A 24,205-nucleotide genomic window follows, 5' to 3' on the forward strand; every position below is an offset into this window, starting at 1 on the left:
CTTACTAAAGTCCAAGCAGACACCATCCACAGCCTTCCCCTCATCCACTAAGCGGGTCACCTCGTCATAGAAGGAGACCAGGTTAGTGAAACAGGACCTCCCTTTCATAAACCCATGCTGGCTGGGCCTGATCCCCTGGTTGTCCCACACATGCTGCGTGACGGCGCTCAAGATGATCTGCTCCATGACCTTTCCTGGCATCGAGGTCAGACTGACAGGCCTGTAGTTCCCGGGATCCTCCTTCCGACCCTTCTTGTAGAGGGGCATCACATTTGCCAACTTCCAGTCATCTGGGATCTAAATATAAACCCATTTAAAAGCATCACCTTGAAAATAATACAAAGCTCCCCTGACTTCATAAGGACTTCACAGAGGCCCACAAATCCACATGAAAAGACACAGTCTGTATTTTAAGCTGAATTAAATTAACTGTCTTGCTTCCTTTTTATTAGGCAGCAGCTGATACAAAACTGCAATGCCCTAAATTCAGTTGCCTTGGACATGTTCATATACACATACTATATTAGAAGTAAATATTAATTTATTACATATCCCTTATAAAAAACTACCAGGCATCAGACGGACTACATTTTCTTTAATTTAGCTACGTACATTGGACCCCACGCTCTCCCTTTCTCTGGGAGAACCAGAAGTTCATGCTGTTGCGTACCACTGAGAAAAGCGAATTCCTGAGAAACAGCTTTGGCCATTTCACTTATGTCTACAGGCATAACATTACTGCAGGAGTTTAGAATGAGATTTATTACATCGCTGTTTTCTGCCTTTGAGAGAGTGCACGTAGAGTAGACCACCGATCCACCAGGACGCAATGCTTTAATAGCAGACCTGCAAATAATGAAAAAAAAAAAAATTCAACATAAGAAGTGACATACTGGGGGTCGAGGAACACGTAAAGACTTATAAATCTAGAGTTATAAATAGGTATAAATAAATGAGAAAAATAACATCATGAAAACATCTTAATAGTATATAATTGACAGGTCAGGAAACTACCTGCAAAACATTTCTGCTTTCTCACTTATTAATGTATTCTCAGTTAACTGAAGGTATTTTTTATACAACAGTGACAAGTAGAAAGCAGCATCCATTCAGAGTTGCAGAATATACTTCAAACATTTGTATGTGCAGCACAACTGTGAAAATGCTGCAACTGTGGCTACAAAATGGGTTACACCACATCAAAAGTGACAGTTAGATACTTAGCTAGCTGCTTGCATGAACAAATACCAGAATGTACAGTTGCAGTAATAGCCTGAACTAATTACTGAGCTGTAACTTTACAAACATTTCTGCAAATTCTGCAAGTTATTTAGCAGGTAAGAGGACTCGGGGGTTTCACTGAGCCACTATTTTTCAACCTGATTTCCTAAGGAAATAAGCCTTACTGGATCATATTGTCTGTTTATGTGCCCTTCACCTATTAGCCTGCTGACAAATTTTGACTAAACAAAGGCAAAATAGTGGCCTAAGATTTCAAGTATCCTGAAAGCTTCATGACTACTGGTGGATGGACAGAACAGAGGTTATTTCACTTCCCCACTGAAACTGAGTTTAAAGAGACTGTTTACTTTCCATTAAAGCAGATCTACAAGGTCCTTTTTCCGACAGATAAAATATAAGCTATGATAGTATAGAAATGTGATATGCAATCTATATTCACCTATTGCAAATTAAAAGAGTAAAGAGAAAGACCCCAAATCTTGCACCACAGAAGAGCATTCTTCAAATCAGGTACCACCATATAACTGAAAGAGGAAGCTACATGAAAAGTTCATTTGCTATTTAAATGCTCTCTTAAGGTAATCCCTTTTAATCATACACTTTGGAGCCTTCAAGGACGTAATGGCTCAAAGACTGAGTTGTAACCTAGTGTTCAAACAGATCACCTCACTGCTTCTGGAAAACAGATACAACTGGGCTGAAGCAAATACCACATTGAAATACAACTGTTCCCCAAACAAAACTTTTTTGTTTAAAAAAAAAAGAGAAGCTGAACAGGTCATGCTGTATGGAAAGACACTGAATAATCTTAGATTGGTAGATATTACTGACAATATTGCATTGACAGCCCCCCCCAAATCTACAGGGGAAAAAAAAAATATAAAAATAAATAAATAAATAAATAAATAAAAAAAAACAAACAAGAAAAAACCCATATCCTTAAACCAGATGAGGTGAGCAGCCCCTAAATGCAGTGAGCCTGATTCTAAGCCCAGATAAACAAACACAATGCCATTGAAATAGCAATTCCTCGAGAGACAAGCTAAGCACTTCCTAAGGGTGATATCTGAACAAAAACAGTTGAGAAAGGAAAGAAGAAAATACAAGGGGAAAAAGACAAGTCCTTTTAACAGGATTGGGCCTTTTCAGGAAAAGAATCAATAAAGAAAAGCTTCATCACAAGCAGGATCAAAGCAGATCACAGATCAAAGCTACTCTGAAAGTCCTGTCTGAAATAATAAGGAAACACCACGACAAATGACTATTTTAGACACAGATAATACAACTCTGTTCACCTTCCCAGGTGAAAACTCCTGCGTGTTATACCCAATCTCTTCCTCTGGGGAGTGTACACATTATTTTGCTCATCTATTCTATGAGTCTTGGTTACGTTAATCAGCAAGCCAAGTACATCTTTTACTGGAGTCTATACTACTCCAATTTTAGTTAGCGTAAAAGAACGGAGCCCTCTCAACTGATGACGCTCAAAGAAAAATCACTGTTTAATGCCTTTGTTGTGTCAGTCTTCAGTAAAAAGACGGTGAGTGAGCAGATGGCTAGCACATTTAGCCTAAGTGAGTGAGCAGTTCAAGTTCAGCCTGTTAGAGGTAAAGAACAGGTTACAGAGTACTTAGGTAGTCTGAATACTTTCAATTTAACTGGGCCTAATGGACTCATTCTAGGATACTTCCAAAATTAGCTAAAACTATCACAAAACTGCAAGCTTATCTCAGACCTCTGAGTGGCTTTTGAGAGTCTGCAAAAATATTTAAGAATGTTTCAGACACAGGCTGATACGGGATGACATTCACAATGCTACCTTGAGACAGTAAAACAAGCAGGTGTCACCCTAACATCCCTTCCAGATCTTATTTTCTAAAATTCTGCAGTTACCAGCATGCATTTGAATTGCCCAGCTCCAGATATTCATCCTTTTACCCCTCTGCATCCCAACACACATATACTCCTTAGCAGGCTACAAAAGCACGAGTACTGGACCCGAGGCCCCAAGCTGTCTCCACTGTCTCTCCAGCCACCTTTCTTGGTTGCAGCTGTCCAGCTGTAGCTGCAGCTGTGCATTTAAAAGGGCAGGGCTTACGCTGCTGCTCTCTGGCCCATCTGAGCAACCACAGCACGCCCAGATGCATGGAAGGTAACTATCATAAAGCAGAGCAGGAATGTACAACCTTCCTTTCTCATGAACAACAAGCCAGCAAGAGAACCGCACACTGATCCACTGTTTCCTTGGCCTCATACCAGTTCTAGAAAACATAAAAGCATTTTTTTCCCCATGTAATAGTTGCTTGCTTTCTCCCTTTCACATTAAAACTCAAAGAGAACAGGGCTGAAGTCTAAATGGGCTCTCAAAGTTGAGCTGATCTTCACAGTGCTATTAGAAACCACCTACTTTACTCATTTTCATAGAGCTCCAGCTACACCTTTTCCACGCATAGGGAATGCCAAGCCATGAGAGGGCAGCTAGTTGGCTTGGGAATGCGAAAGTGTTTTTTGTATGACAATCAAGATGTACTTTTAGCATACCTGATAACTTTACTCATAGAAGCAGATAACAGCAACTGCTTTCCTACCTATAAGATGCATACTACATGAACATTTAAACAAGTGAGAAAATTTTTTTACCATGTAAAGGCAGAAAAGGTAAAAGGTAAAGGTAAATACCAAGAAAGGAGATAAGCTACAGCTTACAGGGTTAAGAGCCTGGACCCTTGCTAAGTGTCCTTTTCTTACCATATATAAAGTAACAACCATTCAAGACAACACTTTCAAAGGCACTGTGCTCCTACAACTGAGTCACTGGGGCAGTGATTCAGAAGAAAGAGCAGCACAGGCTTCTGAACGAAATCCTGAAAATCTCACATCAAAACCCCTCTAACTCTAAGCCTCCTTAGCTTGGGTATCTTCACTGGCCCATGACCCAAAAAGGTCAGGCTGCTTAGTGCAGTTATCTTTATTCTGAACCTAAGTCAGGAATTAAAATATCTCAGGAGGATTCCTTTACGCTGCAAGGTTAATCAATGTATCTATCTATCCATCTTGTCAAGTTCAGCAACAGCTGTTTCAGTGGCTGTGTTCAAAGTCAACCGACCGCCATCCCTGATTAAGCCGTGCTTGGCTTTTGATAAACCTGCACTGAGCTGCAAAATTCAAAGTGAAGAAGTGCTGGGCTCAAAGTCACGGGGTGATACTGTGCTGGGCTAAGCAGATTCAGGGATTTTGGTCCCTTCGTCATCAGTATGACAGAGAATTCATTCGTAAGAGAATTTGTTCAAATAAAATTAAGAAACTAGTCTTCCTCTGTAATCAATGGAGGGAAACAGGCTTACCCAAGGGATAGGTCAGAGCTAGAGCCTAACTCACAGACATCTGGCAGAACCCACCACTGCTACTATGACTCCACCATCTAAGAATGTGAGATTCCTCTTACATTAGGTTTCTTGATTATCCCCCAAATCCTTACTTAAAGCTCAACTCTTAGCTGAAGGAATTTGGTGCCTGTTATAAGGTACTTTGTACTTCCAAAAATGTGCTCCAAATCTAGAATGATTAAAAAAGGATCCCAGGCAGAAGACCCTAAAATATTTTTTCACCTTCCTCTTATTATAATACATTGTTTAAAAATAAAATACATTACTTAAAGGTAATTAATCTGCAGTTATTTTTCCTCTTAGTGGTACAGATGACCTTCATGTTTATTAAAGAACTAAAACTTTCAGTTTAAATACAGATCTAGTTATACTTAATTTCATAATTTTAAATTCAGATATATACATTTACCATAATGAATTTTACATGTTACAGCCACTAATACTGCAAAGTGTCAAGCTTCATATGACAAAACGTAAGAATATACATAAGAGCACAGGAAACTTTTCCTGGAGCTTCATGACTTGTTCACCTTTCCCTACACCAATTTCTGGTTTAGTAACATGACAACCCCTTAGTACTTGCAATCAAGACCCTAAAGAAGAAGCACCACTGTCGGCAGCTGATGTGTAACTCCAGCTTTTATGTTGCATGCTATCATACTACACCACTGCACAAGTGTGAAGTTATTGTTTTAGTGCCATAAGATAGTTAAGGCATAGCAGAAGAGACTAAAACTGGTGAAATGCACAACAATCCATTAACATGCCCTATTTACCATGTAAGGCCTGTATACAAGATCTCCAAGGTTAGTTCTTCCAGGAGATGATATAAAACAGTATGCAAAAGAAGTAATTACATTATAGAACTGCAAGTACTATTGCACGTTTGTTACAAGACAGCTTACATGCTAAACTAAAAAAAAAAGTCAACTCTTTTCTGGGGTTCTGAACACAACTTTAGGACATATCAGCATATCACAATTTAGGAGACTTTAGTGATATCAAATAGTGCAAAATTTTAATGATACGTTCAAATCATCAATAGCTTGGAATGACAATAGCTTGAAAACTGCAGGATAGAGTGAGATTCACCGGCACATCCTTCTGTAGAAACCTGCCTGATGCTTCTCCACACTTGATTTAAGCTACTGACATTATCACTTTATAGCCACCAAATCCACACTTAAATCTTTCCAGCACATAAGCACAAAACACATTTGTAATCCAAATGAAAGGGTGGTTGATGTCCATCCCATTCAGGAAGTACTCTAAAACAATTTAACACATGCAGATTGCTCCCCTCTTCATTCTAAATGAGGTTCTACCAAAACAAAAAAAAAAAAGTATTAGCAATACTTTATATTTTTGCATGGTGTGTCTTTGGATAGAGGTTCAATGGCATGTATTGTACTACAGAAGTCAGAAGTACAGAAGATGGATTAGAGTAATCTATCCTAAACCCTCCTATTACAGGAGTACTGGATAAGACTTTTTCAAAGGAAAACATTTTAAAGCAATTTTAGTTAGTTTATTTCTCAAGATTTACTTTAAATCTAACAATGGAGAAGATGCTAACAATAAATTAAGGAAAACAGAGCAGTATTATTACTTAATATCTCGGGGGAAAAAAGACCATTGAGAGCGACACGACAACTCTAAAACCAAAAAACTCTTACATGCAACCAAAATGCAGTTAGCCAGAACCCAGAAGGAGGATTTTTCACACTTACAGAAAATTAAACATGACAGGCTGACATTTTGTTCATTCTAAAAGTCTTGGTGTCTCAAACATCATTTTAAAAATGGGCAGACAATAAATATATATTTCATACTATAGGTAGCACCTGCATGTCCAGCCTACTCCTCCTGTGCTTGGGTTTATGTTGTATGCCATTGGAAGGGTCAGCATTAATTATATTAATCATTCAACCATTTTCAGTTTTAAAGCAAAAAGATTACATATATTTTAGGGCAATTTTAAAACAAAACAACACTTCAACAGTGCCATCTTTTGGCAACTAGGATGTATTTCTGCTCAATATGCAAGATAATGTCTGATCAGAATAAAAACTGCCAACCCTTTTATAAGCTATGCAAGAAACAAAGCATCTTGAGATGCATTTGCTTTTATACTCAATCCCATTCTTTTTATTGCCTAAAGTTATTGCACATTTCCTTCTTCCTCTTAGAAGAGTCCAGATACATCATGGTAATATGGTCTGCATGTTAAAGGTTTTGCTTCCCCCCCACCCCCACCCCCCCCCTCCAAACCAAGTCAAAATGATAAGGAAATTCCTCCTGTGCCAAAATACAAAATTTTTTAATACTTAATGATGGGCAGTGACAGAGGTGCACAGGAGACAGAGACACAAGTTCAAGTATTCTCTCCGTATGCCAAGCATGTACTCCCTCTGCTCCTCTCCGAGTAAGCTTCCCTACCGTGGAGAGACACTGCAGTTCAACGTGGTAGCAACAGGAGAAACATGAAGTGAACTGCTTTTCTTCAGCATTAGATTGAACTATAAATAAAAGTAGACACAGCCACCAAAAAAACCCCCAACAACCAAACACCACAAACCCCAAACCCCTGTTCTGCACTAGCCAAAATTTGTCCCAAAAATTCTGATAAATAACACTTCTATAGCAAACAATTTTAAATTCTTCTAAAGCAAAGACTGAACCTTCAGTTTAACATTATTGAGCTTTCTCATCTAATGCATGGTGACTTCTGAAATACTCATCCTGTTAATACAGGGCTATGAGAGATCCTTCGCAATACCAGAACTGCAGTGCCCTTGTAATGGTTACAGATTGGTTTATTTCCTGTTCTCAGATTTAAGAGCCACAAGTGCCAATGCAACGCTCAAGAGTTTTGCTTCCACTCACAACGCTGCAGCTGCCTCGCACACTCAACATGTTGGGTTTCCGCACACTCGGTATCACTATTGGCAAGGCTGTTTCTAGCTGGCTAGCCTCCAGCAGCCAGAGGTAGACCACTTCTCCTGCTGTGACAAACCTTCAATCCTTCCATCGTTTTAGTCATCCCAGAATTACCTTCTTACCTTATACTCTCTTAGAGGTCCATCCCTCTTCCCAACTTCAACTATTTACAAGACAAAAAACATATATAGCCCAAGCAGAACCTTCTCAGCTAGCGAAGGGAGAACGAAAGACCTTTGAAGTCCACTACAGACTTTACCACACAGCTTTAGAGTTAGTGTTTTTCCTTAGAGCTTACGAAACACACGTACACATAAAAAAAGACTGAAAGTGGAATTAAAGCAAAATTTGTGTCTAAATTTAAAGCTGTGATCCCAAACCAACTGCCTAGCTGCTGGGTATCTTATTTGTTTATTTGTGCTCTTATTTATTAATTCAGTAAACTTTGTTTTGCAACATATCATAAGGGACTTGATCCGTAAGTTACTCGCAGGGCACAGCCAAAGGCTTAAGGAATCAGGCAGTACTTAAAATCAGAAGCTATTTATTTTAACATCTCTGATGGAAGACAACACAGAGCCACAACAACGGCCACAGCACTCACTGTGAAGAAATTCAAACCAACCATGAGTCTAAAAAACTCAGTAAAATGACTCATATCTCCAGCAATATAATCAACAGTATTTTAGAGAATAGCACAGCACAAACATGCCACATTTAAGCGTAAGGAATCAGAACAAAAAATAAAGGCTCCCTGTCCACTCAGCAGCTATCTAATAATTTTCATCTGAAGTGGCAAGGATGCACAGAGAGGGAACATGGTTTGCACAGCAAGACACCCTGAACAGCATGCCCAATTTGGAGACTGGGGCCAGCAGTCTATAGAAACTATTCAGCTTTTCCGAGATGGAAAACGGTTAACAAAGGAACCATCCACACAACCCACAGAAGATTTGTTGGTCCAACAGCTGCAATTCTAACAAATTCCCAGTTGAGCTAATTGACTAGACAGTTATGGATAACGAGTGGATTAAACGGTCAGCTACAGAGGAGCAAGAGGAAAAATTTCAGGGAAAAAGATGAAGAGCAGTACGGAGAAGCAACCCTCAGTGCTGCTTTCCCAACTTTCCTATGCGTCATCTTTCCCTTTTCCACAGAAAACGGCATCCACTTCACTGCCTCCCTTAGCTCACCTCTCCCGCTCCGGTGCCGCGGTTCAGAACTCCCTCAGGTCACTCCAGAATGTCCCCGAGGAAGCTTCTGCGCAAGAGTCCAGCATACTCTGACACGGAAATCTGCGGCACAAGACGGCCATTGTATTTCTTAAGGGACTCCCTTGTGCTTCTCCTTCCCCCACAACATTCAGCCTTGCCATCCCTTTAATGTCTGACACTAAAACTCAAGCAACTTCTACAATGGTAATTTTTTTAAAGGCTCAAGTCACTGGCTCCCTTGCCTTTGCAATGAACATTAAAGGTTGAGATTTTTTTCATCAGTAGCAAACCACAAACAAAACTGAATCACTGTGCGTGGACAGGACAACTAGCTAATTGAGAGTATCTTCCTTTTTACTTCATCATTACATGCCCATGTGCTATAAAGGCCTTTGTCTTAATCAAAGCAGAAACGGTACAATGGTACCACATGCTAAATATATGATGATATATTTATAAAAAACAATTTTTGCCTTCACTCTACAACAACAAAAAAGCCCACAATTAAGAGCACACAATTCTTCTTCTAGGTAAATGTGGAAAACACACAGGTGACACTGAAGGCAGGAGGAGGAGTATCAGGAGTATCAGGATTTTTCTGGTAAATCACAGTATTTACTACACACTATGTGAAAAAGACTCTTTTTCAACAAGTAAATCTATGACCATATGTATTCTATGAAACCATGTCACTAATTTTCACATACCAGAGAAAACAGAGCAGCTTGTAACTTAAGGTTTGTTATATTTGCGTCCTATGTTTTCACCAAAAGTTTTAACATTTATTCTAAGAAACATACACTTTCAAAGGTCTGGACTGTAGAAAATAAAGCGGGTCCCTGTGGCGTGTAGATTAGGCTTCAGAGACTGAGGTTGCCAATTCTACCTGATGACTTAAGGGAAAATGTCAATCTCATCTTACTTCCCATGCGTGCGGATTGGTAAACCCCCATACCCCCCATACTAGTGGCTGCATGATCAGCAGTCTCTGCTCCAGGACTGAAGCAGCAAGACAAACACAGATCAAAAGCTTTATGAAGCCACTTCCACAACACCCGGTTACTTACATATGACATTAACTAATGGTTTAAGGACCCTTTAATTCAGAAAAATAGGTTCAGAATATTTGGGTTGAGGTTTTTTTTTTATTTTTCCTTCCAAGTAAAAGTATGTGCACAACCCTCCTGCCTCCCAAACTACTCAATGAGAAAGAAAAAAAGAAAAAACCTCAAAACTTCTAGTAACCTTTTCTTGAAAAAGATCAGCAATTTCAAATACCATGTTATGACTGATATCCAAAGCAAAAAAGTTCTTTGTACAGCAGGAAACGTTCATTTTATCTCACTATTGCACTCCACTTGTATAGGGTTTGTGAAGGAGATACGTATGTTATACAGAACCAGACACAGTTCCTTAAAAATCAGATTTATAAGCAAAGCAGGGACTGAAACATTTCCTTAACTAGGAAGAATAAAGGGTTTTCTGGATTTCTCAAGCCAAGTTTAATGCTTCATCCTCAATTCTGAAAAACGAGAACGCATGAAACTCAAAAGAGATCAACTAGGAAAATGAGCATTTTGTATGGCTTATTTTGCCACCAGTAATTCAAAGCATACTTCAAACTTCTCATGCACCCTGAATTCCCCCAAATCTCTTAACTTTGTGTGTGCATGTCTTAGGTATTCAAAACAACCTCCCTTGCAGCTAACTACTAGGGAGAAAAAGAGGTGAAAAAGAAAGTCAGCCAATATATATCTTTTAAAGTTAGTCTGAGCTCCTGCGGACCAGAACTCTATTGAACACCAATCAGCGCTGTTTAATTACTGAGAAATGTTGTGTATAGAAGAGTTATAGTAGCCCGAATGCCTTTTCTGCATTTTCTAAATTGTATGCCGTTGGATTTATTTTCAGCTGAACCCTAACACAGTTTCTTTCAGCTGCAGTAACTGGTCTAGGAATAATTACAACATCTGTAACCGCTTCACTATTAAGTTATTATGCACTCAAGCTTAACCCAAAATTTAATTTCTATCTGAGAACTGATAACATTGGTAAATTCACTTACGGGAACCACTGCATTTTGTGCTAGCATTCGGTATCAGGAAATGAACATTCCTTCCTTACTTCGCAATTTGTTTTCTGCATGAACACTCCAAATAATAACAAGATTTGCAGTGTGTTCTTGGATTATAGCACTCAGCAGGAATGCTTTGGTTTTGGTATTAACAATCATTACAATCCCAACTTCCTTCAAATCAGTGGTGCCCTCACTGCTTATAAAATTTGCTGTTCAGCATTTATGCCGCTTATTTACATTTCAGATTTTATTCAGACTGGAATAGGAAGATCATTGCATCAGTTTCAACACTTCTTCCAGATCATTCTTGGAAGCCTCTATGGACTTAATAAATTACACTGTATCGCAAAAATTACTTTTCCTTCCTTCACTTCCTCTCTGATATCCCCAGCTTCCTCCCCAAGCAGATCTGCTAAAAAAACCCCAACCAAACCAAAAACCAAACAAGCAAACAAAAAAAAAGCAAGATGACCAAACCCAGAAAAACAGATTACAAGATTACAAGTGAAGCATTTCCTTAATGTTGAGTGTCATTTGATAGAAATGAAAATAGAACTCCCCTTTGGATTTCGTTCTTCTCATTTGTGTGTTATCCTTATACTTAATACTACTGCTAAACTGAAATAATGCTTGGTCCTTATACTTTAAGCTTCATCTTCAAATCACACCATATTTCTTACATTACTCTCAACAAACTTGCTGGGATCCAGCTTTATACTTTTGTTTTACGGATACAGGAACCCAGGTGAGAAACATCCACGAGCATAAAGCACCAGGTAATCTGAATAGATAAGCCAGAGGTAGCTCTGCGTGTGCTGACTCACAGAAGATGCAGTACAGCTGGATTAACGTAGGTTCAGCCTTCCTGAAGATTACTGGAAGTATCAGAGACGGGATTCAAACTCAGTTTTTTTATTTATAATTATGCACCCTAGCCATAAAACAAAGGCTTGAATAGAGTAGCATTCCACAATTTTAGTTTGGCCAAACTTCTAACGCATTTGCATGAATCATTTAGCCTTTCCTGGTCTCATTTTATCATTTCCTTTTTCCCTTTCACATGGGATCTGAGATGTCTTTAGTACTGGAAATTCATTCTGAATTGATCAGATAAAAGGAACAATAAAAACACAGTGGACAGCCATACCATTTACTAAGTGTATGTCAAATATTTCACTCGATCACGCTTGTAATCTGTAACTCATGAACCTAACCATTTATTTCATATGCTCCAAAATCTTTTAAAAGAGAAAAAAAAATCCAGTGCACATAACAACAGATTAATCAATCTACAGAACTACTCAGACCTATGCTGAGCAATGAAATTGAAATTACCATCCTTTTACTTCAATTTACATATCAAAAATATTTTGTCCTTACAAATCTAACTCTTATTGCTGTTGCTATAGTAAAGTATACTCTGAACAGAAGCGAAGTTCTCTTCTTGATTTAGGAATAATTCAATTAAATCTGATTTGGGCTGACAGGAATGTCTCCTTTTTTAAAAACAAGGTTCCTGCTGTCATGAGTTCTCCACTTCAGGATTACAATCTGGAGTGATTTATGCAAATTCTCAAAATTTCTCTGCGTGATATATGCTTTCTTTTGGTAGGGGTTCACAAATTGGATTTTATATGTCAAATATTGAAAAGGGAAAACTGAAACAGGTCAGTGTTTTAAATGTGATTGATTTCTTCAAAGGAAATGGGTGACATGATGCATTACTGCAATAAGATACTCATATTTCTGTTATAAATCATAGGCTTCTGCTAGGCCTGTTTCAACTGGAAGTCACGCAAAACTATCTTGAGCTGCTGCAATGGGGACTTTCCATAAAAACTTTTTCTTTTTTATAACATGTTATTTTTTCCCTCAATTTGCTTTGACAGATGGACTTCAGGTGTGACTGTTACTTTGCAAAAAACACTCAAGTCGAGAAGGTATTACTGGGAAGTCACTTTTATATTCCCCCCAACGAGAACAACTGTAGAGTTTGAAATGCTTCACAAATGCTAGCCTGTGGCTGGTATCATTAAAAAGTGTAATACACAACAACTTTGATTTGGATTATTGGGTGGATGTTCTTGAAAAATAAACAAACAATCCTCTCTCCCCCACCAAGCCCCACATTCTTTTACATTTTTACCCTATCAATTATGATCAGTAGTCTTTCCGTGCTACAAATAGTCAAATGGGTATTAAATTCAAGCAGCATGTAAGAATGTGCAATAGTGGATTCAATCTCTTCATATAAACAGCCCAGAAAGCAAATTCTGAAGCAGCATTAACTAATGACCTAAGTGATAGCTGGTAGCCAGTCCTGACTTACATCTCAGTTATCAAAAAGACTGTACTAAAGAACCGTAAGGGATAATTCTGTGAAAGAACAACAACAACAAAACGAATTTGGGGAAGAATGCCCAGCTTGGGAGGTTTATAGACTACTTTCACAGATAGTTAAAAAAAACCCACTATCAAAAGTTATATGCGCATTTTTGCTTCAGCTGAGGAATATATCTGAAACCATTTTAGCTGTGTCCACCAAAACTATTTTGATATGGTACCAGACTGTTCTAAGCCATCTGAAAATGGACATAATATGTGAATAAGCAAGCTAAGAGGGCTCGTACAGCAGTATGGTAGTAGAGGACCAAGGCCTCACTGCTTATATTACCCCATATAAATTTCCATATTCACATTAACCTAGATCAACTGTTTATTCTAAACAGCATTGCAACAACGTATTCTTCACATTCCTTTCACTTGGTGAAACCTGGTTTTGGTTACTAAACATGACAAATCTTGCCCCCATGTCATTTTTATTAATTATGAAAAGCCCCTTTAATAGCTTTCCTTTGCAATTCTCACCTTAGCAGCTGGATTTGTACAGACGATAACTCCTTCCTTTGCATTAGCCTAAGCGTAGCTTGCTGAATATCAGAAGAGAACAGCCAACTTCTGTCATTTGAACAAGGAGCATCAACCAGTACCTAGACAATAAATAAGAGCAAATAAGACAATTCGCCAAGAGCAAATAAGACAATTCGCCATGAAGATATTCACTTTCTGAACGCTGTGTGACAAAAATCTACTCAACTTACTTTTGCAAACACTTAGAATATCCTTTTTACTTTCCATTTTAGGGGCAGAAATGATTACTATTTTGAGATGTTTTTATAGAGCTATTGGGGCAGAGGTAAGAAATTACTGCTCCAAAAGTACCCTCTATCTGAAGAGCTCTCACTTGTTCCACTGCTTCCTAATTACACAACATGCAAAGAACACAGCTATAAGGTCTTCAGAATTCACTACCAAGGCTAAATGTGTAACAACATCTAACACGTGAACAAATGCACAACAGGCTTCATAAAGTGATTCCTGAGGCTCTGCAAACCCTGTATATGACCTTGGTTCACCTTGATAGGTCAGATATTTTTGTGGGGGCCAGAAAAGAAAATTAAAAAGAGAGCAGCACAGGAAGAAAAAGAAGCAGAATGCAGAAATATCATTTGCTAATAAGTAATAACATTACCTTGTCATATAATTCAGGCTTAAGATCTCCAATCTGTCTACCATCCAGTTTTGAGACCATTATTAAGTTAATCAAAGGATCCGGGATGAAGGATTCTATTGTCTGTTTCAACCATCTTGACCTCAAATCATCATATTCGTTACAGTGAAACTGACCTTAGAAAATTAAAAAAAATGAAGTAAACACCCTAAAATAAGGTTTTCCTTTATGTTTTTTCTGCTTTATTTTTTTACAAATATAAGGAGTTACACCGATTTCAGAAGTTCTACTGTTTTGCCATGACTGCCACAGAGTCATGTTAAGTGCTTATTATTATTACTACCTTATGTGCTTATATTACTGAGCATTTTATAACACTGCTGAATTTTTATAAACCCAAGTAAATTTCAACGTGCTCCTACAGAGCAATCCACAAATATTTACTAGCAAATACCTAGTGTAACAATAGACTTCCACAGTAAAGGAAACTTTAAACATGATCCATATCCAAAGACCAGTGCTAAGTGAATGCCTTTCTGGGCTCCCTGAGCTATTGTCTAAATGAAGTACATACCCCTTATTAATTAATTAATTGCTTGTTAAATAAATAAAACAATCATTTTTGTGTATCCTAAGCCCACCAGTCCAAACCCTTATTTATTTGAAATTTATGCTAGAAGTGTTTTAAAAAAGCCTTTTGGTTGCACTTACTTTTAACAATGTAGCCAGACTAGTTACCCCTTCAGAAGAAACACTGCTGTTGCTTGTACGCAGACGAGAAACACAGCATGATATTTTTTTCCTATTAGTCCTGTTTCCTAATTTAATAAAATTCTATTTTCATGTCTCCACAGGTTGTCTACACCATGTTTGCCACACACAATATGGTACATCTTAGCATTCACTGAAGTATATTAAGAATCAACTTCCTTACATCTTATGCTCTCATCAACAATCTGGTATCTTCAGAAGCAGCCGTGGGATAAATGTGGGTTTTTTCAAACCTTTTGAAATGGCAATCCATATTTAATTTACCTCACTGGCATCACCTCATTCCTCTAGAAGAGGGAGGGAGAACCAGCTGTAATCAACAGGTGCAGGTGGTTATAGTAATGGTCTCATCAGTAATAACATCAGGTGCTGTGAACATTTTGAGACAATTACTACCCAAGCTAACATATAAACTTGGAAACAGCAACCACAGCTTGCTTTAACTCCCTGGCCTGGAAGAACTGAGCTGCTTCTTGCTGTTCCCTTCTTAACACTGTGATTATCTTAGTGCCCTTTTGCAACATCTAGGTGGATTGAGACACAAAGTTTATTAAATACTGACATAGACCTGTTCCTCATCATAAGCTTTCTCCCTCTTCCTAGAACGTGCACATTTAATTTGCTATGCTCCGTTTTACACCAGTACGCTTAAATTTACTTACACTATTTGCGTAGCACTGGCCAGAGATGTAGCAGAGGAAAAGGGAAAAAAAAAAAAAAAAAAAGAAAAAAGTACAAGTATTCTAAGATTACAGATTTACTTACCTCCCTGTGCCAAGAAATCTACATGATTTTAAGTAACTTCTTGAGAAGTAACAACAAGGGAACCAGTGGAGGAAGAAAAACATAGAGCTACTCCACTTTTGTCTGTCAGTCTGCAGTAACCTATATTTAAACAACTACTGCGTTTTTCATCCTCTTTTAGGTAAGCAGATTTCACAAAAACCTTACTAAACCGCATGGAACTACTTGGAATATAAATTGTTGTTTGTTTTTTTGCCCCCAATCCAAATCTTGTACAGAACACAGGCACAACTGAACAGCCCAGGCACAGAGCCAGGGATCAGCTTCTAACAGCACCTCAATACATTACCTGGATAGGCACACTGCAGTATAGCTACTGATTTGCCCCCTGGTGCAGCACAGAGATCCAAAACGTCTTCCCCATCTTTCACTTCTAATGCCAGCACTGGCAACAGCGAAGCAGCATTCAGCAGATAATACTCTTTCAGTTTACCAGCCTGGTGCTTTTGTGCAGGGAATCTCCCAGGAGTTCTCCTGATGTAACACTTCAGCGATGCCGGAAGATAGGGCAGAGGTCCTTGAAAGGCAGGATGATATCCCTTCACGCGCAAGCTGTTCTCCAGTTCAGCGGACTGGCTGAACTTGTTAAGCAGGACAGCGTACTGCCAGCACAGTGGGTATGTGAGTACATCTCTAGATTGAAAAAAGGAAAAGCTATTTAATAACTTAGCAAAAAAAAGAGCTTTTCATACCTTAGGGAGCCTTTTCTTACATAAGGGTAACAATCTCACCATTGGATGATTCTGCTACAATCAAAAAGGAATCATTTTGGTTAGATACAATTAAGAAAAGTATGCAGGAAAATAATTTTAGTAGGAAATCAAGCCACTGTTATCTCTAATTATTGCATTTAAAACACTAACTTCTTCTGAAACAAGATGTTCTCTATTTTTCCTAATTCTTTAACAAATGACTGTAGAGATTATAAGTTATGAAGCACAATGCTCTTTCTGACTATAAAGTACTTCCCTAGGGACAAAGAACAACTTTAATATTAGTTGTAAATACCACAACAAAAAGAATCACTTTGGCTTTGCAATGGTTATTCCAGCCAACACGGTAAAATGCAGTTTTTACATGTGTTCTTTTCTAAATTTCCTTTTATGTTCTGCAAACATTAGGCCAGAAAAACTTAAACGAATAGATATTCCTGGAAGAGAGTAAAAAAAAGCAGTGCTTATATGGTAGGAACACGCTTGTTCCTGTTTCAGTTCACTTTTTCAGACCTTTCTCACATGGATTTCCCCCATTTTTGATTTGAATTTCTCTCATTATTTTTTCATTTAGCCTCAAAAAATACTCCTCAGGAACATTCACTGCCTAGAAGAAAAATACGCATTGATCCAACCTAAAAGAGTTTTTTAAGTTGATCCACTTACACTAATGCTATACATCTATGCTTTTTTTTTTAAAAAAAAAAAAAAAAAAAAAACACAAAAAAACCCAAACAATGGAGACACTTATTTTAAACTACTTTTTAATCCAAACAGGCTAAACCAAAGAGGTCACTCAGAGGAATCACATGGTTTCTAAGACTCTGAACAGATAAGATGCTTTTCCCTTCAAAGTAACGTGTCACTGATCGTGGGAGCACTCCTCATGTACTTTAGGTCAAAGTCAACTACTTTTGTTCAAATTCCTGTTGAAAAGTATGTAAGCTAAGCAATGAACTTCTCCAGAAGGGCTCTTCTGCTGGCTTTCCTATGAGCAACAACCACCACCCAGCAGGGAAGGGAAGATGTCTTCTCTCAATACCACAGCCAGTTCTTTAGCAGCTGTGTCATCAAGGCCCAAATTAAGTGATAGCCTTTTCTGTACATGTTGTTAATATTCAATTCCTTCTAATGAAAGAAATCAGGGGATGTACTTCTCTCCTAATACCTTTGTCCCAGTCTCTCAAAATACTATAAAGCTGTAGGGAAAAAAAACCCTAACAGCAGCTCTTAAGTATAAAGGGATGCTTTCTGGACTGTGTTTTTACAAAACAGTCAACAAACACATCAGATGGCAGTGTCCTTGCAGTGCGTATGCATACAGGAGAACAGAAACTTCATCACGTCCAAGAAAATACTAAAAAATTCCAAGTTTTAGTCTTTGGTTATTTAATGCTTTTATGCTAGTTCTAAACTGAAAATAAACTGAAGCAGTTGTTACAGGCCATGACTCTTTTCAAAGTTATTTTATGAAGCACTTAAAAAATAACAGAACCTCTCCCTCCCCATCTCCCCAAAACTACAGACCTGACGCTGGTCCACGCATCTCCCAGTTCTGTTGTGTACTGCTTCTCAAAATGATCCAGAACGACTTGACAAATCTGCTTTTGAAGTTTCCCTTTTGTTTTATTTTCTGGCTTCAGAGAAAGGAGGAAAAAAGAAAAGCAGTAAAAGCAAATGAAACCCTACCTAGTTCTCGTTAAAATTATTAAAAGAACATTTAATCAGTTTAAATCAACTTAATATCAGTGATATTAAGATGCTCAAATATCAAGGTCACATCACGCATGTGATCAAGACGTAACAGAAATTTCAGAGAACAAGTTAAGCTAGCGTACTCTTTCCTTCCCTTCCTGCAAAGAGATCATTCAAAGCTTGCTGACAGTACTCCTCCATACCCACCGTGCTAATAATACAGTGGGTCCTGGGACCCTAATATACCAGGAGCAAAATAAGCAAGGCATGACTATGATCCTGCACTATGATCACCTCTGCCAAGATGTACCCGTGTGCTTAACTAAAAGAAATAAATTAATTGGAATCGTTGTGGAAGTCAGCTGGAGTTAAGCCACAAAGCACCGTAATAAATAATTTATTCCAGGGATAAGGAAAAAAAAAATCGGCTATACTTTTTGGTTCTTTTTTTTTTTAAACCTATGAAAATTGTATATTTTATTGGGGGAGGGGAGGAGAACTTTAGGTTTCTAAGCAAACTTGTGCTACTCAGAAGGAAAACCCCAAAGGGAAACACTAATTTTTGCTGGATTTCCCTCCCTGATGCAGCAGCCCCCCTCCCGCCATCCTGCCTCCCCTTCCCGCCAAGCACCCGCCCCCCCGGCCGGACACACCTAACTGAGCGGAGGCAGAGCCTGAAGGACCCGCTAAGCTCCCAGTTACTTCTGTTGTCCGTCCATTTCTTAATTAAACCTCACAGCGCGGGCGCGGGGCCGGTGTTTGTACCTCCAGCAGTACGCGGCTCCCGTGTACGAGGGCCGCGCTGCCTCACAGCGGGAGCGACCGCCGTAGCGCGGCCCGGCGCGGCCCCGGCGGCACGGCTGGGTACGGGCGCCTTCGGGACAGAGTACGACACTCGGGGATGCGCACGCTGCTTTCTTTACGGAAGGGACACGGGGATTATAAACGCGGTTTGACCGCTGCGGGGCGGGACCCCGGCCCCGGTCACCAGACGGTACCGGGGCGCTTTCTGCAGCTACCGGCGCCCGCAGGAGCGCCACAACGCCCCAGGCCGCCGTTCCGCGCTCGGAAGCTTCGCTCTCACCAGACGGGCCCTCCGCGCTGCCCTGCCCGCTCGGGCAGAGCAGAGCAGGGGCCGCCGCCTGAGGGCCGCTCCCGCCGGCGGCGGCGGGGACCGCTCCCGTCCCGGCGCAGGAGCCCGGGCCCGCGGAAGGGGACCCTGCCCGGGAGGCGCAGGAAGGCGGCGAGCGCCCCTCCCGCCCCGCTCCCGGCTGCCGAGCCCGAGCCGCGCCGCCAGCGCCTCACCTGCTCGGCGGCCCGGGCGGCCGCTCGCCGCGGCGGGAGCGCGGCCCCGGGGCGGGCGGGAGGCGGCGGCAGCAGCCGGGCCGCCGCGCGCGGCAGCCGCATGGCGGGAGGCGGGCGGGGCGGCGGGAGCGGCAGCCCCGCCTCCGGCCCCGTCGCCGCCGGGAGGTGCAGGGGCGGGGGGGGTCGGGCCGGGCCGGGCCGGTTGTCCCGCGGGAGGCGGTGCTGTCCCCTCTGCCTCCCCAGGGGAGAAACGCGGGTTGCGCGGCGGCAGGACCCTCCGTTAATCAACCGATGAAACGTCCCGAGCACAGAGCCTGCCCGAGCCGCTGCTGCCGCCATCCCCGCCGCCACCGCCAGGCCTCTGTGAGCGGCCTCTCGCCAGTCCTCAACTCCTGCCTGGTCCGGGCTTCTGCAGGCTGTGCAGCTGCTACTCAGCTGCTCGACAGCCACCTCTAAACCAGACCAGAGACCAGCTCTGGCTTAACCTACTGCTACTGCAAAGAAATAGCGATAGAAACTTGGGAATTACTCACACAAACATCTTGCACAGCACACGTTTTCAGTTAACCCATTCCCTGGGAACAGTAACCAGGAGAACCATCAGACCCCAGTTCGCCAACTATAACTGGTTTAGCAGCACTAAAATCTGAGGCTGACGAAATGCTCGGGCAGTTCCTCGTCTGGCCGCTTCATCTGGACAGAGCCAGGGAGACCTGCAAACTCCTCCTACGAGAAAGGGCGTCTTGCTTTGTTGGCCATCTCCTGCTGCAGTCGACGTGGCCTAGCAAAACAAAGTCACCGCATACCCTCTCTCTCCTCAAAGCTCGCTTGTCCATCCCCATTTGCCAACTCCTTCAGTAAAAGCAATGCCTGTGGAAACAGCGAGTTTGTTTAACAGGAGTTTCGATTAATGGCTGCCCGCATAGCTTCTGCGCGCCAAAACCGGCCTCTGAAATCCAGGCTGGAAAGGGGTGCAAAGGTGAAGGCAGGAGTGCTATCAGATAGATAAATATTTGAGTTTCAGGCACTGACTAATGAAGACTAAGAACACTTATGGATACCTCATGCAAATTGCCATCAAACTTGAAAGCTTATTTAAAAATGTTTCAGTCAGGATCCTGACAAAGAGCCAGTAGGCAAAATGGAGACCTCCTACATAATAAATGTGAAAGGAAACCAGAAAGGCTCTTTGATAAATGAGTGGTACCAATAGATACAGAACAAAACTGGTGTAAAAAGTACAGTTCTCTGCGGTTGTAATTCTGCCAAGACCAGTAACATACAAGAAAATACATACAATAATTGAATTTTACTGTACCAATAAAACAAAAAAGTGCGCTGAGTCACCTTCCCCTAAATCTAGGGCTGTATTCCACTCATAGATGGTGCTGTCAGCATTGTTCAACGTGTCTGAAACCAGGAAGGTTTCCAACACATCAGAAGCAAAGAAAGGACTTCAATTAAACAGTTTGTTCACTAGCAACCCCACCATCGCAAACAGACAAATTGCAACAAAACAGTAAAAATGCTACTGCAACCTGCATCTCTCTCATGTGCTACAAAAGAGATGGATTGACTCTGGGGGAATTAACTTCAGTACGTTTTGAAAGGCAGGCTGCTGTTCCTCTTAAGAAAAAGCAACCCAAAACTATGCGATTTCTGTCACCCTAAGCAACTACACTTGCCACGGTAAGTGACCACACGCATACCTGGGTGCCCTGTTAAACCACAAGCTGCATCTCATTTCTGCAAAATCCATTGTATCTCCACAACTACACTATAATCTCAGTCCACAACTCTCTTAAGCTAACACATTTCCTTTAAACGTAAGTTACGTTATGTCAAACTTGTTCTTCTTAAGCATGTCCTTGCATTCAGGAAAGCAAAGAAAGAGGACACAGTGTATGCCCTATTGTCACCTGATACCTTCAGAGAGTGGAGGATGGATGAAATGCCTTAAAATTAGTGAGTCAATATTCAGAAATACCACCACATCAACAGCCTCCAAGACCACCAAACAGAAAAGACAGGCCATTACTGTGACTTTCACTGTTCAGTTTCAGGTGTCCACAGCTTCCTAGAGCAAGCACAAACTGAGTCTTCATTATTATATAGTAATTTAGAAATACACAAGCAAACAATATTCTCCATGTTTGTTATATTAGGACAGATTTAGCAAAAGCTTGCTAGGTTTTATGGAGATCAAAGTCATGGACAGCATGACTTTTAGGATAAAAAAATACGTAGATTAGAAGATCATGTAAATTAATGCTATTGGGATATAGTACTTTTGGGGAAACTTTTTTCAGACTCTATTTCTGCATAATAAATTTTAGGACACTGCTTTTTGCAGTAGAAAATGCAAACGTGGTGGGAAGACTGACTAAGCATCAGCTTGAGGACTGCAAAATCTACTGCCTTCTGAAGAAAATTTTTAAGTGTATGTATACGCTTCACAATCCTGAGTCTCCTATTCTTCTTCAGTCCTTCAGTCTATTATCTACTTGCTCATCAGTGAATCATTATTTCAGTAGCACGGCTACCTTATTCAGGCTCACCTGGCTTTGTTGGTCTTCACAAGTTTAATCCACATACTCGGCTTGATGCAAGGACTTCATTTCTTGTTACTCATCTTCACTCAACTTTTCCCTCTCAATCTTTCCACTAGCCCAGCAGGAAGAACATTTGAAGTGATCTTAAATTCGTATTCACTGGGGAGTATACATAGATTGCTAACCATTCCATGGTCCACTTCCCTAAAATCTTCTGGAAAGCACAGATTTTGTTACCATAGAGCAGCTGCCGGAGCAATTCTAAGTAAGAAAATACAGCTTATGCGAACAGTAGGGGGAGAAACTAGAAAAAAACCCACACCCCCAAAACCCCTCACAAAACCAACCAAACAAGAAAAAGATTCTTCTGTCCTAAGATAAACTTGTCTCAAATTACACTTACTTTTAAAATGTAGTTCCTCACTCCATTTACAGATGCACCTACTGAAATACCGTGGGGTATGTTCTCGTCAAAATAGTAAAGTACTGGAAGTTGAATGAATTCCAGAAGCTAGGAAGCTAAGAGACAGTATGGCAAAGTTAGTGGGTGGCATCCTGAAGTTACCATACTGTGCTTTCAACTAAATTACTAGCATATCATAGTGGAAAAAATACTGTTTGAATGTTATTTAAAGAAAGAGAAAAAAAAAAAGCCTGTGCTGCTTGCTTTGTTACTGTCCATCAGTCTTTTCTAATGTGACATCATTATACACAAAAATAACTGTTCTCAGGAAATATACTGGTTTCTGCTGGAGAAGAAAATTGTCATGAGACCACTCCTGGCAACCTTATTTTAAAAGTCATCTAAAGTAGCAAAACTGAGAAATCCATTTTTAAGTGACAGATAGGCCTCCAGAAGACAGAGTTACAGTATTTTGGGTTTCAAGGAAAGGATAACCACCACAGCCTTTATAAAGCTCACACAGAATTCACAGCCCAGAAAGCGAGAGATAACACGGGCTTAAAGCCTGCTGCACAGGGGCTTCCGTGGCCCCGCTGACAGCCAGGGGGGTGGCTGATGTGCTCGAGGACTGCCAGTTACGCTGGCAATGTGGCCCTCTCGGCGGGTGCCTTGCTGCCTCCGTCTTGATCCTCGTAACCAGGGCTCACAAGAGGGCCATTACAAAGCTGGCATCAGCTGTCTATTGCAGGTAATTCTTTTAAAGCTTTCTAATTCTCCATCATGACTGTGGAATTGAAATAGAAATCTCACAAGATTATCAAATAGCTTCCTCTAAAATCGCGGTGCTTTTGTCTCACCTCAAAATGAGTGTCCCTCCCTTACTGTACATTATTTACATGGAGACACCACGTCACAGATGTGAAACTAGACCTAATGGATATCAAACATACCTACCTTTAATAATAAAATTATAGTCATTATTTTCTATTTAAAACCTTTAAACGTCCTTCTGTGGATTCTAGGTTTTGGCTAAAAAGGAAGACAACAATGAGAATGACTTTTTTCGAAGCACCGATTACCTTTTACATTAATTCAGCTCACGACAATTATTATTCCTTATCTTAGCAGATACATTTAACTTACCTTTAAAATATTTTGTCTAAAATGTATTTAAAATGTTGCACATAGATAATACAAAATGTTCTGCTTATGTAGCATATTTCTGTGTACTTACCACTCGTGTTTAAGTACAAATACTCTTACCTGAATGCACTGATACATTTTGAAAGTGATGTCCTTGACAACAGAAAGCGTCATGAGAACCTGACAAAATATTGTAATTTGTGCAATAATTATTACTTCTCAACTTACAACTGTGTAAGTTATTACCTCTCAAATATTAAGTGCACTATCAAATCGCTTTATATGTACACATATATATAAATTAGTGCCAATCTATCTATATATTCTAAATTTGATCACACTGCAGTTGTAAAAATATGCAAAGATTCTGTCTATAAGGTCTCTATTTTGTACATTTTAGCAATGTAAATGAGACTTGCAGCCATTAAACATTTATGACTATACTTGCT

General features: G+C 40.2%; 1 protein-coding gene across 1 annotated transcript; it reads right to left on the bottom strand.

The window, feature by feature from the left end:
• Positions 1–414: 414 nt before the first annotated feature.
• NSUN3 (NOP2/Sun RNA methyltransferase 3) lies at positions 415–23,930 on the bottom strand (the record flags this gene model as incomplete). The annotated part of the gene is made up of 8 exons (XM_082336529.1): positions 415–846; positions 13,728–13,849; positions 14,392–14,546; positions 16,235–16,578; positions 18,186–18,295; positions 19,277–19,572; positions 20,465–20,528; positions 23,877–23,930. The coding sequence occupies 8 exons, from the start codon at positions 23,928–23,930 to the stop codon at positions 585–587; spliced, it is 1,407 nt and encodes a 468-aa protein (XP_082192655.1). The 3' UTR covers positions 415–584.
• Between the last annotated feature and the right edge of the window lie 275 nt (positions 23,931–24,205).

Source organism: Platalea leucorodia, assembly GCF_965183815.1.
Source record: "Platalea leucorodia genome assembly, chromosome: 2".
NCBI lineage: Eukaryota > Metazoa > Chordata > Aves > Pelecaniformes > Threskiornithidae > Platalea > Platalea leucorodia.